This window comes from Pristiophorus japonicus, chromosome 1, assembly GCF_044704955.1.
Source record: "Pristiophorus japonicus isolate sPriJap1 chromosome 1, sPriJap1.hap1, whole genome shotgun sequence".
NCBI lineage: Eukaryota > Metazoa > Chordata > Chondrichthyes > Pristiophoridae > Pristiophorus > Pristiophorus japonicus.
This window is the reverse complement of record NC_091977.1, coordinates 51,628,590-51,653,175: the sequence shown is the minus strand read 5'-3', so window position 1 is coordinate 51,653,175 and position 24,586 is coordinate 51,628,590. Positions and strand designations below refer to the sequence as shown.

The window sequence follows — 24,586 nt, the reverse complement described above, 5'->3', positions numbered from 1 at the left end:
AATGGGCCAAGTCGCCTTCTGTGCTGCATCATTCAATGATTAAAATAATTCAAGGCCTGTGTTTGTTTGGTTGGTGTAATGATGGTTGCTGGTTCGTGATTGACCACTTTTCTTACCTAGTGGCAATCTGATATTTGAGCAAATCTATATTCAAACAGATATTGGTTATTTAAACCACTCAATCAACATACATTTCATGTGTGACAGATATAATACATACCCAAGGTACAACATGTACTAGATAAGACAGATGTTTTGAGAGAGATCATTCAAAATGATGAGCAGCAGAGCTCCCTCCTGGCTGTTCCAAGCACATTGAAATAAAGCATTTTGTGTAGTAGGCCAATCAACTGAGAAATGACAGCTTTGCCCACAGTTAGATATGACCAACTATACTAATAAGTTATTGTGGAAAATTAGAAAGGTTAACCTACTGCAGTAAGGAGCCATCTTCAAATAGATGAGTTAATGCAACCAGAAAACCAAGTTCTAATTATTGTATCATGGTTTTTAAACTTTCAGGATTCCATAATTCAAGGAGCTTATGGTCCCTTTCCACAGGCTGATGCATATAAAGTTAAAAGCAATAATACATTAAAAGACAGTTCATGTCTGTATTTAAGAGAACTTATTAAATACAAGCCCAGCTGAAAGTGGTTTGAATTTATACAAACATGGTTTACAAAGTGTGCCTTATCCTTTATACTACTGCAGTGAAGGAAGAACATCCAGGAGGGCACGGAGCACCTCAAGTCTCGTCACCAAGAGCATGGAGAAAACAAGTGCAGGCAGCGGAAGGAGCGTGCGGCAAACCAGACTCCCCACCCACCCTTTCCTCCAATGGTTGTCGTTCCACCTGCGACAGAAACAGTAATTCCCTTATTGGACTGTTCAGTCACCGAAGAACTCACTTTTGGAGTGGAAGCAAGACTCCCTCAATTTCGAGGGACTGCCTATGATGATGACTGCTGCAGTTCACTGTATGGTCTGTACTGTAATCCTAGACTGGGCAAATCCATATTGGTTCACTTGTGAATGTAATTTAGTTCTAAAATTGCTTTGTTGATGCAGTTATATTTTAAATCATTTGAAAACAAGTTTACTTTTGATGTTCATCTCTTTTCGAAGTTTATTCATTATTATTAAATTCATGAGAGGCAGTCATTGGTAATAGTGAATGCATGATCTACCTACAAGGTGAAGAGATAAATTAATAGACCTTACTACACATAACCACCAATCCTCGGTGAAATATCTGAATCACTAAGTTATGAGCTTCTCCATATTCTTTGGTGGGCAGTAAAAATCTTGTTACCTGTACTTGAATATTTTAATGACAGTTTCTTCTTGTCCCTCAAGTCTAACCAACAACTACCAACTGATTCCTGGTTCAACTCCGCTCTCCTGACAAACATTATTGACCTCATCATCTTTGCTGACCTCAAATGGAAGTCACACCTTTTCTATTATTAAATTTGCCTCCAAGCAGCTTGGCTCACCTAGTGCTTCTTTCCTCAAGTTTTATAAAAAGAATTAAAAGTTCTCAAGTTCATCCAAGACTCAATACTGCTCCCATATTTGGAAACTCTTCTGAATAGGACAAACAAAAATCTCAGCATCCAATAAGCAGCTCAACACTTACCTTTATCTCTCTCTCTCTCAATATTACAGTTAGAGTCAGTTCTCTTATCAACTTTACTTTTATTCCTCCCAAGTTCTAAATACATTATCCTACACAATTAAAATCTTGCACTATACTTCTCCAACTTAAACTCCTTACCTCCATCAGTCTTCTCTTTCTCCTACAATAGTCAGCCTTTTAGAATCTAAGCTCAGCAATTACTTTCTGATTTGCGTTATTTTTCTTTTTTAATTCATTTTAACCTTGGTAATGGCCTTCATTATGGGCATTGGCTCTTTGCTTTGTTTTCTCTATTTAACACATTGTCCTGGTAGCCCAATATAAAACTTAAACAGCAGCAAATGAAGATTGTGTGTAATTTAAAGCAGTAAGCAGCAAGACATTGCACTTAATGGCTAGTCCAATGTAAAAGCAGAATCAAATAGTAAGTGCCATGGAACTAACCAAAACTTTTTACATTTTATGCTTACCTATGAGTAAAAGGTAGAGAACTCTGGTTAATTTCGGCTCGTGCATCAGAATCTTGTGCCGCATCCTGAATAGACCTTTCATCATCTGTCCCATTGATACTCTCTGGTGTCAGAGGTGACTGCAGGTCACCTCCTGCAGACTCCTGTGAAAAAAAATATTCTCAAATCATTCTGAAAAAGCCATTGCTTGGCTATGAACAACAAATCATTGAATGCAAAGCTTTCACATTAGACCTACTCAGTAAAAAATGTAATTGGAATGGTGGGTTTCACAATGGGCTATCCATCAATCTTTCACCTCTAGAACTGGATTTGAATTCACACCCACTATTCCCCCCAAACCACCCCCACCCCTATCAAAAAACAAAACAAAACTCTGTTCTGGGGACTGCTTTGGGGTCTTACTTAACATTGAAATCTGGACAGTTCTACCTCACACCACAGGTCACAGAATCAAATAGCACAATCCTGCAATTTAGGATGAGTCAATTTGTCTACATAAATGTGGAAAGTAGGATAGTCACATGGAGGCATGATTCACTGTCCAGCCACCATAGACAAATACTGCAATAAACCATAATAAAAGGCAAAAGAAACATTTTGCAGAAACAGTTCTCACCTTGAAAATAGTTTACTGAATGCATTAGTCCTCACAGTTAGTGATAGGGTTAGGAATTTTAGACACTCCTGTTCTGATTCATAGAAACAGAATCAAAATTATATAAATATATAATATATAATAAATATATATAAAAATATTTGTTCTGACAAAGGGTTATCAACCTCAAACGTTACTCTCTCCACAGAAGCTGCCTGACCTGCTGAGTATTTCTAGCATTTTGTTTTTATTTGAGATTTCCAGCATCTACAGTATTTTGCTTTTGTATTAGCATTATTTGTCCCGTTTGTCTGCGCTGAATTTAGTCCCCTCTTGATGTCAGATTTTACGCAATTCCATTTTATTACTTTCTCACCATACCTTTTTATATTCAAGTAATTATCCAATACCTAAATGAATATTGATTTAGCATCAATCACCACTTGTGGTAAAGTATTCTACATTTGGACAGCTCTTGCATGAAAAAGCTTCTTCTAATCTCCCCTTTATATATGTAGAGTTTATTTTGAGAAGATGGTCTTATCTTTTGACTTGTGTATCAAAAGGATATAATCGGTGTTTGCTTTCTCTATTCCTTTTATCATTTTGATCAACACCCCTTCAATTTTCACAGTATGAAATGATATAGCCCCAGCTGCTCGAGCATTTCCTAATTTTCCAGTTCCTTCACCCTGGTTTTTGCCAGGTAAATCTGCATTGCACTCTCCAGGGCTAATTATATCCAGTCTATGGTGAAGAATTCAAAACTACAGATTATTCCATAATTATTGTGGCTGCTGTATTAAATTTCTCATGCAGTAAATGGCAAAATCTCTTACCTTGCCCGCCCCCTTTTAAGGATTTATGCAAAGAATAATGGATCAACACATGTCAATCCCTGATTCCTTCACTGCCTTGAGATATTTACTATGCTAGGCATATTTCTATTCTTTATTCTTGTTCCCAAAATGCATCACATCACATTTTCTCATATTCCACTATGTCTGCAATTTTTTTGCTTGTTTGAGTCTGCTCAACACCTTGCATTCTTCCTAGCATCAGCAGCAAACTTCAATATTAACACAGATCAGATCAGTCTAAGAAAAATCCTCTTGCCACAAATCGAACTACCTTTCATCCATTGTTATTCATATCTTCACTTTCCCTTTTATGCCAAAGTCTCAACGATCTCAAACAATTTCTTCTGCAGCACTCCATAAAATGCTTTCTGCATTTGGTATACACATCAAATGTCAGGCTTCACAAATCAAGAATGATGTTTCCCTACAACGAGTTTATAGGTCTGGATGATGAAACAATCATTCTTATTGGCCAAAATTCATTAGGGCAGTGCTTGGAGTTTCAGTTTAAACTTCATGCTCTTGAGGAGTTTGAATAGATGTTAAAGGTGTGTGCAAGTTTTAAAAGTCTGATTTGGTTCGGCTATTTACTGCTAAATGGACCAATGCTAGTTTTCAATAAGTGCTTTATTCTCCCCATCAAGCACAATTGCCTGCTCAACAGAGACAACCTACTAATTAGCCTCTTTCATTTAGAGACTTGAAGGGTCTGTTAAAAGATAAAGTCTGCTGCCCTTGAATTTTCTGAGCTGTTTAAATTTTTGCTGAGACGCCTCAGTTCCTTCTGATAGCACAGCAAACACAAATCTGTATCCCATCATTGTGACCAATTGGTGCAACAATTCACTTCATATTAAGCTGTGCCAACACTACTAGAATTTAAAAACAGATCACATGGCTCTCATTTAATGCATCTCTGCCCATGGGAGCATAATACCCACCTGAGAAGGTGTACTCGTTAATTCCATTTTTTCCTGCATTTTCTCCTTTGCTATCCGTGCTGCATCTTTAAATTCCTGGAACTTTTCTGCAAACTATATTGGAAAGAAGGTTCATTTTTTTTTAAATTCAGTTTATAAGATACAAATGACTACAAAAAAAATATATGGACTACATACATACGATAGTTCAAGCAGGCAATTTACCAATAAGCAAAGCGCAATGTTTTTTTACATTACTGTTTAAATCTGATCAACTGCAAATACAAGAAATTAATCGGTCCTAGCTGAAGCCATTTTGGTACAGAATTATGGCACACATGTACAAGAAATCTACATTTTTCCTGTTTATCATGTACAGAAAGTTTAAGAGATCTTCTCGATTCTCACTCATCTACTTGCAAAGGGCTCAACTTGCTCAGAAGTTTGAAATAAGTAGTTTCCAAAGTTTCAGATTAACCCTGGAGGCACCATGCTCCCCTTCTATTCCAAAGCAGGTTCACTAATCCTTCTCTACTACATTCACTTTATTAGGCTTTGCCATCATATTTCCTCCACATGCCAAGTCACATAGCCAACATAACTATTGGCTGTGAAGGGCTTTGGCATGTGCTGGGGCCATGAAAGAAGCTACATAAATGCAAGTACATGTCCGTTCTTCTTTCAAGTTCCACTGTGAACTGGATAGAACCTGCAGAGAGATTCACAGTAATTCATTGTATTTAGTTCATTTATCCCATCCAATTGTGCTGGATTTAAAACCAAGCTTCCCCCACCCCCAAATCTCCAATCACTAGCAACACATTCAGCATTCATACCCTAAATTTTAGAATTATCTTTATAACCCCCTCCATAAATCGCTACATATCTCCTCAAAACTTCTCTTCAGCCATGCTTTGATCATCTCCTTAACCAGTCATATGTGTACCTATTTCAGTAGCATGTCAGTGGGCTGCAATTACTAAATTATACAACAAGGAGGGAGAACTTGCACAGATTTTGGTTTATATTCCACTCTTTTTTTTTTAATTAATATTTTGCAGTAGGCATTTTCACTGGAGCTTCTACTACTTTTGCCCGGTATTTAATTTATTCTGCTGTAATATTAAAGCAGTGTTATTGTGTGATAGACTTCTACACAAGTTGATTCTGGCAGCTTGTGCAGTTAACTATGCTGTTGAGATGTGGCGTGGATTATGGGAAGAACTGGTAATCTTGCCACACTGGTGCAGCCAGCTATTATATGCTGCATTGTGCGGTCATCTTAATTGACTTTCCAACTTTCAGATTTGACCAAACTGCAAGGTTGGGGTCATTTTGGCATCAATTTATTAATGTCCTAAAGTAAAATTACTAAATCACACCAGGCCATTTAACTTCCTGGAATATATGGGGCTGAATATTCACTTACTATCTAAATAAATGTGAACTTATATAAACCATCCAAAATTAATACCCAATCTGTTTATATAGTGTCTTGAGCATTATTGACCTTGTAACATTTAAGGTACTTGTACTGGAAATTAGGCACAATTTTGTACAACTTAACGTCAATGCAAGTACAACCAGATGTGTAAGGAGTACTTATTTTGCCATTTTTCCATCAGTACAATGTCTCCATACAATATTCAAGAAATGTTACCCCCAAAAATATATTTATCACATTACATGGTTATACTCACTTTTGTTAGATGATGCTCAGAGGAAAAACCTAAACCATAGACTGTATTTGCACGGCTGTCTGGCCATTGACCAAACTTCTGAGATGTTTTTGTAAATGTCATATTTGGAGTGATTGTGCTGTTGATTATTGCCTGAAAATTAAAAAAAAAAACACATTATTGTATTAAATGAGTTTGTAAGTAGAATCCTTCAAAACAGATCAACGACCCCAAAATTCCCCAATAGTGTTAATACTACAGGCCATTTAATTCCAAACCACTCGTACTTCAAATGGGTAGCGCAAAATTGGCATTGAAAGATGCTTGAATTGTTTGTGCGCTTTATTTCTACACCTCCCCCCTCCTCTCATTGCTTGGAAGATGTTTGTGACAAACTGCCCGTTTTTTTCTGTTGGCTACTGGTTTTCCAACCTGCAGCCTCAATGTAAATTTGAATAATTTTAGTAATTATCGTCCATTTTTTTTTTCTGATCAAGAACTGCCCAATTGGCCCAAAATTTCATTTTTGCGCCGAGAATCTGGGTGCAAGGACCATGTTTTTTTTCTTCTCACTGGGCCGATTTTTCTCTTTTTTAAAAAAAAAGGGATTTTGTGCCAGCGATAATTTGGGAATCTTAGTGGCATTTTGGGCAGAAATTCTAGCCCAAAGTGCTGGACAAATTAATGGGACTAAGTGGCAACAAATGCGCTGGGCTGGACCACCTGCATCCTAGGGTTTTAGGTAGCTGCAGAGGAAGTGGATACACGGATATTAATCTTCCAGAATTCCCTAGATTCTAGAACAGTGCCCAAGGATTGGAAAGTAGCAATCATAACCCTGCTATTTAAGAAAGGAGAGAGAGAAAACATAGGCCAGTTAGCCTGACATCAGTAGTAGGCAAAATGCTAGAATTTATTAGGGACGGGGTAACAGGGCACAAAGAAAATCATATGATAGATTCGTAATATAGTTTTATGGGAAATCGTATTTGACAAATTTTTGATGATGCAACTAGTAGGATGTGAGATCGATAGATTTTTGGATATTAAATGAATCAAGGGATATGGGGATCATGCAGGAAAATAGAGTTGAGGTAAAAGATCAGCCATGATCTTATTGAATGGTGGAGTGGGCTCGAGGGGCCGAATGGCCTACTCCTGCTCCTATTTCTGATGTTCGATGGATAAGGGGGAAGCCAGTGGATGTAGTATATTTGGTTTTCAAAAAGCATTTGGTAATGTGCAACACGAAATTATTATACAAAATTACAACTCATGGGATTGGGGTAATATATTAGCATGAATTGAGGTTTGATTAATGGATAGAAAACAGAGTAGGAATAAATGGGACTATTTTGGGTTGGCAGGCTGTAACTAGCGGGGTACCACAAGAATTAGTACTTGGGCCTCAGCTATTTACTATATTAATGACTTAGATGAAGGGACAAGTTTTCTGATGTTACGTGGGAAAGTAAGCTGTGAGCAGGACACAAGGATATAGATAGGTTGACTGACTGGGCAAGAACACGGCAAATGGAATATAATATGGAAAAGTGTGAAGTTATCCATTTTGGTAGGAAAAACAAAGAAGCAGAATATTTTTTGAATGGCGAGACTGGGCATTGGTTGCATTCAGAGGGATCTGGGTGTTCTTGTATGTGAATCACAGAAAATGAACATACAGGTACAGCAAGCAATTAGGAAGGCAAATGGTATGTTAGCTTTTGTTACAAAAGGGATTAGAGTACAAGAGTAAAGAAGTCTTACTACAATTATACAGGGCATTGGTGAGGCCACACCTGGAGTACTATGTACAGTTCAAGGTCTTTTTACCCAAGAAAAAACATACTTGCCTTAGAGGGAGTGCAATGAAAGTTCACTAGATTGGTTCCTGGGGTGAGGGGATTGCCCTGAGAGATTGAGTAGACAAGGCCTATATTCCCTAGAGTTTAGAAGAATGAGGTGTGATCGAATTGAAACATAGAAAATTCTTAAGTGCCTTGACAGGGTTAATGCTGAGAAATGGTTTCCTCTGGCTGGGGAAATCTAGAACACAGGGTCACAGTCTCAGAATAAGGGGTCAGCCATTTATGACTGAGATGGAGACATTTCTTCACTCAAAGGGTTGTTAATCTTTAGAATGATCTACCCCAGAGAGCTGTGGATGTTCAGTCATTGAGTATCTTCAAGACAGAGGTCGATAAATTTTGGGGATTTAAGGGATATGGGGATAGTGCAGGAAGGTGTAGTTAAGGTTGAAGATCAGCCATGAACATGATCCTGTTGAATAGTGGAGCATGTTTGAAGGACCAAATGGCCTACTCCAGCTCCTATTTCTTATGTTCTTATAAAGCTGCCAGAGACATATTGCCTCTTTCTCAAACTTCTTTGATTCCACAAAAGCTACTTAAACATCACAAATAGTTAACTGTAATGTTTAAACAGATATTACAAAGTTAATAACTTACTTTTGCTCACCGCACCCTTCCCTCTTTTCCTTATTCTCCTGATTTTAGCTTCACTCTTCAGCAATTCTGAAGTACTCTCACCTTTTTACATACACCATATTTACCTTTAACTGTTTTAATCTTGCCATTTGATTACCTAGAACTTCTCTCTAATGTTCTTTAGCCAAATACAAAAGATCTGAAAGGCAAAAATCTTTAATATGTGTATCTATAATCAAGAGGGGCTGCCACTGTAGACTTGACATGGCTTGGGAAGAGCACTACTCAGCAATGACATGTTAAGAACTAAAGTAATTATTTTCTACCTCTCGGGGTCCTTTGAGTTTACATATGTTTTCAGCCGAGATAAATATAACTCACTCCCAGAACTCTTCCAACATTATTAGTTTAGCAGGGGCACTCGATAGCAAATGTGGCATAGTCTTTTAATTTTCCCCATGAAAAAAAAAAATCTATTAATTCTGCACAATCACTCAACAAAATGAAACTGGGAATTCACTGCATTGATATTATTGGACAGTGGCGAGACAAGAGACAAAGGACCATTAGTCATTATGCAAAGGCCATCAGCTTCAATTATATGGCAAAGGCAACAGATATATTTACAAGTCACATAGAATGATACAGCATAGAATGCCAATCATCCCATTGTGCCTGTACTGGCTCTTTGGTAGCACTATCCAATTAGTCCCACTCCCCTGCTCTTTCCCCTTAGTCCTGTATATTTGTTCCCTTTAAGTATTTATCAAATTACCTTTTAAAAGTTACTATTGAATCAGCTTCTAGCATCCTTTTAGACAGTGCATTCCAGATCACAACTCACTGCTTAACATTTTTTTCCCTTCATGTCACCTCTTTTATCAATCACCTTAAATCTGAGAACAACCCCAACTTCTTCACATAACTGAAGTCACTCACCCTGGTACCATTCTAGTAAATCTCTTCTGCACCCTCTCTAAAGCCTTGATTTGCTTCCCAAAGTGTGGTGCCCAGAATTGAACTCAATACTCCAGCTGAGGCCTAACCAGTGGTTTATAAAGGTTTAGCATAACTACCTTGCTTTTGTACTCTATTTATAAAGACAAGGATCCCATGGGCATTTAAATAAAACAGCCTTCTCAATTTGTCCTACTAATGTAGAGTTTTTGTGTACATACACCATGGTCTCTTGGTTCCTGCACACCCTTTAAATTTGTACCATTAACTTTATATTGCCTTTTCTCACCAAATGCATTACTTTACACTTCTCTGCATTAAATTTTATCTGCCACGTGTCTGCCAATTTCACCAGTCTGTGTCCTCCAGAAGTCTGTTACAATCCTCCTCATTGTTCACTATATTTCTTAGTTTCATGTCATCTGCAAACTTCAAAATTATGCTCTGTATACCCAAGTCCAGGTCTATAAAAAATAGCGGGGATATCACTGCATATTTCTCTGCAGGCTGTAAAACATCCGTTCACCACTACTCCCTGGATCTAGAACTGGCTTGGCAACAGGACAGGTGGTGGTGTAAATGCTAAATTCTCTGACTGGAGAAAATAGTCACCAGTAAAGTTTCACAGGAAATGGTTATGGGAACCCTGCAACTGTTAATATTCATGAAGAATATGGCACAGTGAATCTGCAATAGTATTAAATTTACTTTGACACAAAGCAGGTAGAGTAGAAAAAAGTGATTGACTTGATACTTGGATCAATTAAGTAGGTAGGCGGAGATATGCTAGATAGATTTTAATTTGGATATAGGACAACACATATTGGAAAAGGCCAACAGTAAGTGTTTGTGTGTAATATGAAAGGCTCCTATTTTAGTAGACCAATGGAAAATATAAGGTGTGACAAGCCCAACTCCACTGTTATCACTTTATGATGGAGTCAACACCAACATTTTAGTAGGAGTTACAAAACAACAAATGTAAGAATCAATGGAATTAAACTAGGGGAAAATCAAAACAAAAATGCCACGCAGGTCCCAGAGGTCCCGTAAAGCACCTCAGCAAACAGTCACCGCATGTTGGTGCTCCAGGGTAATCTAGGCAATCATCATCATAGGCAGTCCCTCGGAATCGACGAACAATTGCTTCCACTCTTAGCATGAGTTCTTAAGTGGCTATACAGTCCAATAAGAGAACCACAGTCTCTGTCACAGGTGGGACAGATAGTCGTTGAGGGGAAGGGTGGGCAGAGAGCCTGGTTTGTCACATGCTCCTTCCGCTGCCCACGTTTGATTTCTGCATGATCTCGGTGACGATACTCGAGGAGCTCAGCACCCTCCCAAATGCACTTCCTCCACTTAGGGCGGTCTATGGCCAGGGACTTCCAGGTGTCAGTGGGGATGTCGCACTTTATCAGGGAGGCTTTGAGGGTGTCCTTGTAACATTTCCTCTGCCCACCTTTGGCTCGTTTGCAGTGGACGAGTTCAGAGGAGAGAACTTGCTTTGGGAGTCTAGTGTCTGGCATGTGAACTATGTGGCCTGCCCAGCGGAGCTGATCAAATGTGGTCAGTGCTTCAATGCTGGGGATGTTGGCCTGGACGAGGACACGAATGTTTGTGCGTCTGTCCTCCCAGGGGATATACAGGATCTTGCGGAGACATCGCTGGTGGTATTTCTCCAGCGACTTGGTGTCTGCTGTATATGGTCCACGACTCTGAGCCATACAGGAGAGCGGGTATTACTATGGCCCTGTAGACCATGAGCTTGGTGACAGTTTTGAGGGACTGGTCTTCAAAACACTTTTCCTCAAACACCCAGTCCCTCAAACACTAGGCAGTAACTATGGCTCGAAAGGTAGGCAGGAGTTGGAGGGAGCCTGCCAGACAACCTTGCATAAGCTGCACCTGTGGATAATAGACTTGGACAAACTCAGGAATAGAGCTACCAGATGATGTTCAAATTTCCTAGTCTTGCTCACTGGGTGACCAAAAACATAGCAGGTTCAAGGAAAATATAACCAGAAATTTAATGCAAATCCTTCAAAAATAAGAGCCCTATTTTGTACCTCCATTGTTAGAAGCCAAAAAGGAAAAATTTTAGTTGCAATCATTTAAACAGTGAGAGATAGTTATTAACAAGGAGAATCAGGTACTGGGTTGATCAGGAGAGCAGGGGACTACAATTCAGAACAGGTTAATTGAAAAAGCCCTACCTGAAAAAAAAGAGAGGCATTGGAAATAAGTCAGAGAAAATGACCAGGATGATTCCAGGTCTCAGGAGATTAAATTATAAAGTCAGGTCTGACCATAAAGATTTAACATTTTATCAAACGGAATCCCTCGGCTTTTATGCTAAAGTTTCTTACGGTCAGAGATAGCAAAACTGATACAATATAATCCCCTGCCTTTTGTGCATTGTATTTTCATGCAGTTCTCACCTTTGACCCATCAAGGCTGATTATCCTGTACACATTGCGTGTACTGTCATAGAAGTAGGACACAGTCACAGCATGTTTGCTGGTGGGAACCCAGTTCTTCTTCGTGGTAGGATCGATCTGGAAGACATGGGCTCGGGTGCTGAAGATGGGTTGTTCCCTGAGGGGTAGAAAGTAGAAAATATGAACTTGTTTAGACCATAAAACTGCTCATCCACAATCATGCTGGAGGTGGAGAATAGTTAAATGGTTCAATTCCCTTCAGTTTTCATTGGAAGTAAACAACATTGAAAAACTTGAACAAAGGCCTTCCCAATTAGGAAGTGCTAGCTGTGTAATCAGATCTAAATATACAGACCTATAATAGTAATCTCTCTCTTCCTCTTGCATCCATTAACATTTCTCAACATGAATACTTAGTAATGCTTTGCCTTCACAATGTAAAAATACTTTCTTATAAAAGTTGGCTAAAGTAGACTGGAAACACAGACTAAACGGTGGCACAATTGAGGAACAGTGGAGGACTTTTAAGGAGCTCTTTCATAGTGCTCAACAAAAATATATTACAGTGAACAAGAAGGGCGGTAAGAGAAGGGATAACCAGCCGTGGATAACCAAGGAAATAAAGGAGAGCATCAAATTAAAAACCAATGCGTACAAGGTGGCCAAGGTTAGTGGGAAAATAGAAGATTGGGAAAATTTTAAACGACAGCAAAGAATGACTAAAAAAGAAAGAAAAGAAAGATAGATTTCGAAGGTAAACTTGCGCAAAACATAAAAACAGATAGTAAAAGCTTTTACAGATATATAAAACGGAAAAGAGTGACTAAAGTAAATGTTGGTCCCTTAGAAGATGAGAAGGGGGATTTAATAATGGGAAAAGTGGAAATGGCTGAGACTTTAAACAATTATTTTGCTTCGGTCTTCACAGTGGAAGACACAAAAACCATGCCAAAAATTGCTGGTCACAGGAATGTGGGAAGGGAGGACCTTGAGACAATCACTATCACTATCACTAGGGGTGTAGTGCTGGACAGGCTAATGGGACTCAAGGTAGACAAGTCCCCTGGTCCTGATGAAATGCATCCCAGGGTATTAAAAGAGATGGCGGAAGTTATAGCAGATGCATTCGTTATAATCTACCAACATTTTCTCGACTCTGGGGAGTTATCATCGGATTGGAAAGCAGCTAATGTAACGCCTCTGTTTAAAAAAGGGAGCAGACAAAAGGCAGGTAACTATAGACTGGTTAGTTTAACATCTGTAGTGGGGAAAATGCTTGAAACTATTAAGGAAGAAATAGCAGGACATCTAGATAGGAATAGTGCAATCAAGCAGATGCAGCATGGATTCATGAAGGGGAAATCATGTTTAACTAATTTACTGGAATTCTGAGGATATAACGAGCATGGTGGATAGAGGTGTACCGATGGATGTGGTGTATTTAGATTTTCAAAAGGCATTCGATAAGGTGCCACACAAAAGGTTACTGCAGAGTTAGAGGAAATGTATTAGCATGGATCGAGAATTGGCTGGCTAACAGAAAGCAGAGAGTCGGGATAAATGGGACCTTTTCGGGTTGGAAATCGGTCGTTAGTGGTGCCATAGGGATCGGTGCTGGGACCACAACTGTTTACAATATACATAGATGACCTGGAAGAGGGGACAGAGTGTAGTGTAACAAAATTTGCAGATGACACAAAGATTAGTGGGAAAGCAGCTTGTGTGGAGGACACAGAGGCTGCAGAGAGATTTGGATAGGTTAAGCAAATGGGCTAAGGTTTGGCAGATGGAATACAATGTCGGAAAGTGTGAGGTCATCCACCTTGGGAAAAAAAAAAAACAGTAAAAGGGAATATTATTTGAATGGGGAGAAATTACAACATGCTGCAGTGCAGGGGGACCTGGGGGTCCTTGTGCATGAAACTCTTTTGGAGTTCACCTGCAAAAACATAAAACATTAAATGGTGCCACCCGACCTGGGTGACACTCCAGACATTTACCCAAGGCCCTTTTTTTTTTCCCCCCCTTTTTTTTTGTGTTTTTCTATTTTTTTTTTTTGGGCACTAAAATCACAATTTTCCCCAGTGCCCCCTATAAAAGGGAAGGGGGACACTAAAAGCACCGGCAATTAAAACAAATTAAACTTTAAAACGTAAAATCAAATTAAAATTTGGTTGCCGGGCGTGATGATGCACTCCAGTTCCTTGTGCATGAATCCCAAAAAGTTAGTTTGCAGGTAATCAGGAAGACGAATGGAATGTTGGCCTTCATTGCGAGAGGGATGGAGTACAAAAGCAGGGAGGTCCTTCTGCAACTGTATAGGGTATTGGTGAGGCCGCACCTGGAGTACTGTGTGCAGTTTTGGTCACCTTACTTAAGGAAGGATATACTAGCTTTGGAGGGGGTACAGAGACGATTCACGAGGCTGATTCCAGAGATGAGGGGGTTACCTTATGATGATAGATTGAGTAGACTGGGTCTTTACTCGTTGGAGTTCAGAAGGATGAGGGGTGATCTTATAGAAACATTTAAAATAATGAAAGGGATAGACAAGATAAAGGCAGAGAGGTTGTTTCCACTGGTCGGGGAGACTAGAACTAGGGGGCACAGCCTCAAAATACGGGGGAGCCAATTTAAAACAGAGTTGAGAAGGAATTTCTTCTCCGAGGGTTGTGAATCTGTGGAATTCTCTGCCCAAGGAAGCAGTCGAGGCTAGCTCATTGAATGTATTCAAGTCACAGATAGATAGATTTTTAACCAATAAGGGAATTAAGGGTTACGGGGAGCAGGCAGGTAAGTGGAGCTGAGTCCACGGCCAGATCAGCCATGATCTTGTTGAATGGCGGAGCTGGCTCGAGGGGCTAGATGGCCTACTCCTGTTCCTAATTATATTCTTATGTTCTTTTGGTGCAAGACAGCCACCTGAAGATACACTTCGTTTCATAATGTAGGCCATACAGGCTTTGGTTTCTCTTTTTAAAAAAACCCACAACAACATGCAGTCTGTGATCCTTATGAGCGGTTCCATTACAGACCCAATACACGTCCGGACCGGGATCAAACAGGGCTGCGTCATCACTCCAACCCTCTTGTCAATCTTCCTCGCTGCCATGCTCAACCTCACAGTCAACAAGCTCCCCGCTGGAGTGGAACTAAACTGCAGAACCTGCTTAACCTAAGCCGCCTCCAGGCCAGGTCCAAGATCATCCCAGCCTCTGTCGTTGAGCTGTATTACGTGGACAACACCTGCGTCTGCACACATTGAGGCTGAACTCCAGGATATAGTCGATGTATTCACCGAGGCATATGAAAGCATGGGCCTTACTCTTACCACCTGCAAGACAAAGGTCCTCCACCAGCCTGTCCTCATCGCATAGCACTGCCCCCCAGTCATCAAGATTGACGGCGCGGCCCTCGACAACGTGGACTACTTCCCATACTTTTGGAGCCTTTTATCAACAAAGGCAGACATTGATGCGAAAATTCAACATTGCCTCCAGTGCGCTAGTGCAGCCTTTGGCTGCCTGAGGAAAAGTGTGTTCGAAGACCAGGCCCGCAAATCCACCACCAAGCTCATGGTCTACAGGGTTGTAGTAATACCCGCCCTCCTGTATGGATCAGAGGCATGGACGATGTGCAGAAGACACCTCAAGTCGCTGGAGATATAGCACCAACAATGTTTCCGCAAAATCCTGCAAATCCACTGGGAGGACAGGCGCACCAACATCAGTGTCCTTGCCCAGGCTAACATCCCCAGCATTGAAGCACTGACCACACTAGATCAGCTTCGTTGGGCAGGCCACATAGTTCACATGCCAGACACGAGGCTCCCCAAGCAATTGCTCTATGCGGAGCTCCTTCACGGCAAATGAGCCAAAGGTTCGCAGCGGAAACTTAACAAGGACACCCTCAAAGCCTCCCTGGTAAAGTGCGACATCACCACTGACACCTGGGAGTCTCTGGTCGAAGACCGCCCTAGGTGGAGAAAATGCATCCGGGAGGGCGTTGAGTTCTTCGAATCTCAACGCCATGAGCGTGAAGAGGTCAGGCGCAGGCAGCGGAAGGAGCAAGCGGCAAATCTGTCTTCCCCCCCCCCCCCCCCCCCCCACCACCCACCGACAAATCTCTGTCCCACCTGTGACAGAGTCTGTGGCTCTCGCATTGGACTGTTCAGTCACCAAAGGACTCACTTTAGGAGTGGAAACGAGTCTTCCTCGATTCTGAGGGACTGCCTATGATGGAGGTTTCTCTTAAAACAGTGATTTTAAAAGTTTCTGAATGAAGGACTCCATCCAAATAAGAGTCCTCGTGTCCCAACGGCCACTTAGGAGTGGGCCAATAAGCTAAGCAAAGCAGGCACACAAGAGCAATACGGAAGGAGTGTTGCAGTGTTAAGAGTTGACGAGACCTCGTTTGCCTGTGTCTGTGGTATGGATTAGCATTATCTGAAGAATAGACGTTTCCCCCCCCCCCAGTGCCTGCACCAACATCGCTCTCAACCAATAGTATCAAAAACAGATCAACTGGTCATTCATTATCGTGTTTCGGAGATCATTCGCTGTGCAAAATGACTACTGTGTTTGCCGACACAACAGTCACTACACTTCAAAGTAATTTGTTGTATATGAAGGACTTTGAATGTTCCAGAAACACAAGAAGGTGCTTTATAAATGCAGGTTCTTTGTTTCTAATGCCTTCAAAAATGAAATTTGAGTTTCAAATGAGACACTAGTTCATTTTTAGGAGACAAGGAAACATTTTCTTTGCAAGGAAGAACCTTTACATCACTTCCATTCCAAATTTGTCTGTAACCAAGTTTCTTTTTTGGGGGTGGGGGGGGGCGGAAGATACGAGAAGTTTGTTGAAGAAACTTGGTCAGGTATGAGATTTGCAAGATGTTAAATTTACTGTTCGTATTAGGTTCAACTGAGAGTTATAACTTACACATCTTGTGTTGTATTTTGAAATTGACTATTTTTAGACCAGAGATTCCCTGCTATGCCAAGGTATATGTAGAGGAAAGCTTTTTTAGTCTAGTCTAGTCAGTCAATTTAGTGCTAATCGTACTTTGTAGGAGAATCCACATTTGGTTTTTCAAGAGTCTTGCTGTTCCCAGACTGCAGCAGAAATTAGGCCAAGCACCACAGGACTCATCATTTCTAACAAAGATATTTTTCTTTTCGTGTGCCCTGGGCAAAACTGCTCTTAAAAGTGCTGAAACAGATGCAAAGGAAACTAATCATCATGACGTAAGTTTGCGCACAAATCTTTGAAGGTGGCAGGACAGGTTAACAAAGTAGTTAATAAAGCATCTGGGATTCTGGGCTTTGCAGAGAGTACAAAAGCCAAGAAGCGATGTTAAACCTATATAAAACTTAAGTTCAGCCCCAACTGGAGTGTTGCAGCCAATTCTGGGTATCACACCTTGGGAAGGACGTGAAGGCTTTGGAGAGGGTACAAAAAAAGATTTACTCGAATGGTCCCAGGAATGAGGGAATACAGTTACATGGACAGACTGGAGAACCTGGGGTTGTTCTCCTTGGAACAGAGAAGGCTCAGGGGAGATTTGATAAAGGTGTTTAAAATTATGAAGGGTTTAGATACACTAAATAAAAGATAAACTGTCTCCAATAGCAGAAGGGTCAATAACCAGAGGGCACCGATTTCAAGTGATTGGAAAAAGAACCAGCTTGGTTAAGATTTGGAATGCACTGCCTAGGATGGTGGATACAGATTCAATAGTAACCTTCAAAAAAAAAGACAATTGGATAAATACCTGGAAAACAAATTGCAAGGATATGGGCAAGAGCAGGGGAGTAGGACTAACTGGCTTGCTCTTCAAAAGAGTTGGTGCCGACTCGACAGGCCAAATGGCCTCCTTCTGTGTTGTACTATTGTATGATTCACACCAAGTGTTACATAATATAAGCTAATACATTCAAATCCATATATCACTAGCTGGCATACACAAATGCTCGTATTTCCTTTCAATACGGAATAAACCATGCAATATCAAGAAACTCTTAGCCTTTCAATGCAATTGTATGATATTATATGAAGTGTTGTACTATCCAATGTGAGCACAGGAATTGAATACACATTTTGATGGATAGGATTGAAGGTTAGAACTAGTACAAGACTCTAGACAACTAGTTCAGGGACCCCAGGTCTGCAAGTTTGATTGCTAAAGATTATCGCACGGTGATTGCTTCGCTCAATCAATTTTAGATACCAATTGCCATAACCAGGATTTACTGGTTACAGGATCAATAACCAATAAACTGCAAGCATTTTGAGCAGATGAGGCCTATGGCAAACGTTTGGACTTTGACAGTGAAATTTGAACAATGTGTGGAAAGGATAGCAATATTGCATTTTGAAGCAGTAACTTTTAAAAAGCTCGTCTCATTACTGATTCACTCTCAAAGTAGTGATTGGAGCCTACATTGCCAAGTTTAGATCATTTAATCAAGTTGGTTAAACCAAGAACAAGCTTTGAAAATAAAAATTTAAGTCGCACGCTGCATTAGGATGAACAGCCTAAAACAAAGAAGAAAAAGCCATTCAATTCATTAAGCCTGCTGCTTCCTCAGTCCATACACTACTACCTTAATCATGGACTCTCTGCATTTGTATTCTTCAGGACTGAAGAGAAATATAATAGAATTAAAAAGCTGTTTATTAGCACAAGAAAGTTAAAGCAAGTACTCAATTATTCTTTACTCAGCTCTCCAAGTTGATGCATTAGTCACTTCAAACCAGATCTTTAGAATCATAGGGAAAGGTTGTTTAGCATGACTTTTGTTCCTTATAGTTACCATTTTAATACTTAAAATGCAATCCTCAAATGACGAAGAGTGGATGCAAATACATTTCCTTTATGTAGTAAAAGTTGCATAGTAACAAGAATGCTGCAACAGAATGACTACCTGCCCATCCAATGACAGTCCACAGGATAGACTTGGGAGGATGACCTACACAAACTATAAGGACTAGAAATTGTTTTTTGGGAATAGCGTCTTTTTTTTCCCCCCGGCAAAAAAACGCTATGGCTCCATGATTTTGAGGCCGAACATTTGGAGAAAAAATGCGCCCAGCGGGAAAAATCAGCATTGCACGAGGATTCGCGGCGCAACTTTTCTCCGAGGCCGATACCGCTGCAAGTTGGGCCTAGGGAGGGGGGGAAAACCACAAAAAAAAATACCAAAGCACAAAAAAATAAAAAAAAAATAAATCACAAAACGTTCACAAGACCCTTTTCTAGTGAATCGCTGCAAAAGAATTTAAAAATAAAAATGTAGTCACCTTTTTTTGCAGGTCTTCATTCTTACTGCCGTTTGCAACACTGGTTTTTCCCCATCGTTTTTTTTTGGTCCCATCTACACTGCTGAACCAAATATCAGGCAAAAGTGCTTTTTCCAGTCTTGCACACTGGCGGTCTGCTCCCCAGCGATATTTCAAAACCGATAGCACAAGACTTCAGGGAATTTCCTGCCGCATTGTTTTTCACCCAAAACGGTAAAATACTGCCAAAAACCCAGCACAACGTTGAGGAATTTCCAGCCCAAAGGACCTTAAACACTGCAAGTTAATGGATTAAATCTTGCTGAAACGGAGCATCCTATGGCATGCACCTAGACTTTTTCCTGCACACTCCAGCTCAAATATAATTTGCTAGAAGGTAAAAAATCTCTGGATTACTACCCGAGCCATACGCAAATTGTCTGAAAGTGGTGTGGGAGGCAAGAGTTTCAATTCATGGGGCACTAGCACCAGTACTGGGGAATGAGGGAGCCATTCGGTTGGGACGGACTCAACTTAAACCAAGCTGGGACCAGTGTCCTGGCAAATCAAATAACCAGGGCAGTAGATGGGCCTTTAAACTAATACTGGAGGGGGAGGGTTCAGATAAGGGTAAATTTATGTCAGAAGAGAAAAGTCAAGGCTATAGAGCAGAGTAGCGATTTTGGTAAAATCAAGCAGGTTGCATCAGGACCGGACAGATAATTTAATAACTGTATTAGGGCATTAGCGACCAAGGCCATGAAGGAAAAATAAATTTCAAATGTTAAAATTAAAGATGCTATATCTGAACACATGAAGCATGCATAACAAGGTAGATGAATTCATGGCACAAATAGAAATAAATGGGGTTCATCTAGTAGGTTGGGAACTAAATATTCCAGGGAACCATGGGCAAAATGGAAAAGGTGGTGGGGTCGCCCTGATAATAAAGAATGAGATAAAGGCAGTAGATACAGAAAGGATTTTAGCCCAGAAAATCAGGATGTAGAATCAGTATGGGTGAAGCTATGAAATAACAAAAGGCAGAAAACACTGGTGGGAGTAGTTCATAGGCCCCTAACAGTAATCATAGCGTCTGACAGAGTATAATTCAGGAAATTAGAGGAGCATGTAACAAGTGTAATGCAATAATCCTGGGAGACTTTATCTTCATATAGACTGGGCAAACCAAATTGGCTAAAGTAGCTTAGAGGAAAAGTTCACGGAATGCATTTGAGAGAATTTTTTAGAACAATATGTTGAGGAACCAATTAGGAAACAAACTATTTTAGATCTAGTATTGTACAATGAGACATGGTTGATTAGTAATCTTATAGTAAAGGATTTTCTGGGGAAGAGTGATCATATGATGAATTTCATATTAAGTTTGAGTGTGATATAGTCAAGTCCAAAACTAGGGTCTTAAATTTAAACAAAGACAATTCCAGAGGTCTGAGGGGCGAGTTGGCAGAGGTAGATTAGGAAATTAGCTTGAAAGATATGACGGCAGATAAGCAATGGCAAACAATTTAAAGAAATAATTCATAATTCTGAATATACATTGCATTGAGCAATAAAAGCTCCGCTGGAAATGTAGTACAGCTATGGCTAACTAGAGAAGTTAAGCATAGTACTAGATTAAAAGAAGCAGCTTAGAATGTTGCTAAAAAGCAGTAGTAAGCTAGTAAGCCTGAGGATTGGGAGGATTTTAAAAATCAGAAAAGGATGACCAAAAAATTGATGAGCGAGAAAATAGAATGCAAGAGTAAACTAGGAGGAAATATAAAAACAGATTGCAAGAGTTTTTTTTACAATTTTGTAGAAAAAGATTAGCAAAAGTAAATGTGGATCCCTTAGAGGCAGAAACAAAAGAAATTATAATGGGGAATAAGGAAATGGCAAAGATGTTAAACAAATAGTGTGTCTGTCTTCACAGTGGAGGACACAAAGAATGTAGTGGAAATTGTGGGAAACTCGGTCTAATGGGAGGGAGGAACTTGTGTACTTAAAGAAAAAGTACTGGAAAAAAATTTAATGGGACTAAAAGCCGACAGATCCCCTGAACCCGATGGCCTACAACCTAGGATTTTAAAGAGGTGGCTGCAGAGATGGTGGATGCATTCATTTTGATCTTCCAGAATTCACTCAGTTCTAGATAGTCTCCATGGAGTGAAAGGTAGCAAATGTATCCCTGCTGTTGAAGAAAGGGGAAGAGTAAACAGGGAACCATCGGCCAGTTAGCTTGAGATCCGTAATAGATTCTAGCATTTTCCTTATTATTTAGAATGTGGCAACAGGGCACTTGGAAAATCATATGATTAGGCAGAGTCAACATGGTTTTATGAAAGGGAAAAAGTGTTTAACACATTTATTAGCTATTTTTGAGAATTTAACAAGCAGGGGTAGATAAAAGGGAACCAGTGGATGTAGTATAGTTTGGATGTTCGTAAGGAATTCAATAAGCTGCCGCACAAGAGGTTGTTAGACAAGATTACAGTTCATGGGATTGGGGGCAATATATTAGCATGGATTGAGGATTAGTTAACAGGCAGAAAACAGTAGAAATAAACTTTCAGGATGGAAGGGTGGAAGGAGCAGTGCTTGGGCCTCAGCTGTTTACAATCTACATTAATGATTTAGAAGAAGGAACTGAGTGTAATATATCCAAGTTTGCTGATGATACAAAGCGAGGTGGGAAAGTAAGCTGCATTAGGGACATGGACGCTGCAAAGGGTTATGTGAATGGGCAAGAAGTGGCAGATGGAGTATAATGTGGGCAAGTGTGAAATTATCCACTTAGGTAGGAAGAATGGAAAAGCAGAATAATTTTTAAAAGGAGGAGAGAGACTAAGAAATGTTGGTATTCAGAGATTTGGGGTCTTTGATCTCTTTACCCAACATGGAAACATAGAAACAAAGAAAATAGGAGTAGGCCATTCAGCCCTTCAAGCCTGCACCATCATTCAATAAGATCATGGCTGATCATTCACCTCAGTACCCCTTTCCTGCTTTCTCTCCGTACCCCTTGATCCCTTTAGCCGTAAGGGCCATATCTAACTCCCTCTTGAATATATCCAATGAACTGGCATCAACAACTCTCTGCGGCAGGGAATTCCACAGGTTAACAACTCTGAGTGAAGAGGTTTCTCCTCATCTCAGTCCTAAATGGCTTACCCCTTATCCTTAGACTATGTCTCCTGGTTCTGGACTTCCCAAACATCGGGAACATTCTTCCTGCGTCTAACCTGTCCAGTCCAGTCAGAATTTTATATGTTTTTATGAGATCCGCTCTCATCCTTCTAAACTCCAGTGAATACAGGCCCAGTCAATCCAGTCTCTCCTCATGTCAGTCCTGCCATTCGCTGCACTCCCTCAACAACAAGAACGTCCTTCCACAGATTAGGAGACCAAAACTGAACACAATATTCCAGGTGAGGCCTCACCAAGGCCTTGTACAACTGCAGTAAGGCCTCCCTGCTCCTATACTTAAATTCCCTAGCTATGAAGGCCAACATACCATTTGCCGTCTTCATCGCCTGCTGCACCTGCATGCCAACTTTCAATGACTGATGTACCATGACACCCAGGTCTCATTGCACCTCCCATTTTCCTAATCTGCCGCCATTCAGATAATATTCTGCCTTTGTGTTTTTGCCGCCAAAGTGGATAACCTCACATTTATCCACATTATACTGCATCTGCCATGCATTTGCCCACTCACCTAACCTGTCCAAGTCAGCCTGCAGCCTCTTAGCATCCTCCTCACTGCTCACACCGCCACCCAGCTTAGTGTCATCTGCAAAGTTGGAGATATTACACTCAATTTCTTCATCTAAATCATTGATGTATATTGTAAATAGCTGGGGTCCCAGCACTGAGCCCTGCGGCACTCCACTAGTCACTGCCTGCCATTCTGAAAAGGACCCGTTAATCCTGACTCCCTGCTTCCTGTCTGCCAACCAGTTCTCTATCCATGTCAGTACATTAGCCCCAATACCATGTGCTTTAACTTTACACACCAATCTCTTGAGTGGGACCTTGTCGAAAGTCTTTTGAAAGTCCAAATACACCAAATCCACTGGTTCTCCCTTGTCCACTCTGCTAGTTACATCCTCAAAAAATTCTAGATTTGTCAAGCATGATTTCCCTTTCATAAATCCATGCTGTCTTGTCACTGCTTTTCCAAATGTGCTGCTATTTCATCTTTAATAATTGATTCCAACATTTTCCCCATTACTGATGTCAGACTAACCAGTCTATAGTTACCAGTTTTCTCTCTCCCTCCTTCTTAAAAAAAAAAGTGGTTTTACATTAGCTACCCTCCAGTCCATAGGAACTGATCCAGAGTCGATAGACTGTTGGAAAATGATCACCAATGCATCCACTATTTCTAGGGTCACTTCCTTAAGTACTCTGGGATGCAGACTATCAGGCCTTGGGGATTTATCTGCCTTCAATCCCATCAATTTCCTACCCAATAAGGATTTCCTTCAGTTCCTCCTTCTCATTGACCCTCGGTCCCTAGTATTTCCGGAAGGTTATTTGCGTCTTCCTTCGTGAAGACAGAACCAAAGCATTTGTTCAACTGGACTGCCATTTCTTTGTTCCCCATTATAAATTCACCTGAATCTGACTGCAAGGAACCTACGTTTGTCTTCACTAATCTTTTCCTCTTCACATATCTATAGAAGCTTTTGCAGTCAGTTTTTATGTTCCCAGCAAGCTTCCTCTCATACTCTATTATCCCCCCTCCTAATTAAACACTTGGTCCTCCTCTGCTGGATTCTAAATTTCTCCCAGTCCTCAGGTTTGCTGCTTTTTCTGGTCAATTTATATGCCTCTTCCTTGGATTTAAAACCATCCTTAATTTCCCTTGTTAGCCATGGTTGAGCTACCTTCCCCATTTTATTTTTACTCCAGACAGGGATGTAAAATTGTTGAAGTTCATCCATGTGATCTTTAAATGTTTGCCATTATCTACCACCGTCGCCAGTCTATTCTAGCAATTCATGTCTCATACCATCAAAGTTACCTTTCCTTAAGTTCAGGATCCTAGTTTCTGAATTAACTGTGTCACTCTCCATCTTAATAAAGAATTCTACCATATTATAGTCACTCTTCAGCAACAATTTACTGCATGCAAGAATGAGACTCTACTTTACATTGTTCCCTTTCCCAGCCAGAATGATAGATTTGTGTTGCAGTAGCAATTATCATGTAGTTAAAAAAAGGTGAGTCATGTAAAGTGACCAGCAAGTTCTGGAGATTCGCAACTCACTGTGCATCTCTTC

General features: G+C 40.3%; 1 protein-coding gene across 3 annotated transcripts in view; it reads right to left on the bottom strand.

Annotated features, from left to right (window-relative positions):
- homer1b (homer scaffold protein 1b) overlaps window positions 1-24,586 on the bottom strand; it is a 103,710-nt gene that overhangs the window by 54,291 nt on the left and 24,833 nt on the right. For all 3 annotated transcript variants that reach the window (XM_070879747.1, XM_070879748.1, XM_070879749.1), the window contains 4 exons: window positions 12,012-12,168; window positions 6,191-6,322; window positions 4,512-4,604; window positions 2,113-2,255 (listed from right to left, as the gene is read on the bottom strand). In XM_070879747.1, coding sequence (XP_070735848.1) covers window positions 2,113-2,255; window positions 4,512-4,604; window positions 6,191-6,322; window positions 12,012-12,168 — 525 coding nt within the window. The remainder of the gene's footprint in view (window positions 1-2,112; window positions 2,256-4,511; window positions 4,605-6,190; window positions 6,323-12,011; window positions 12,169-24,586) is intronic.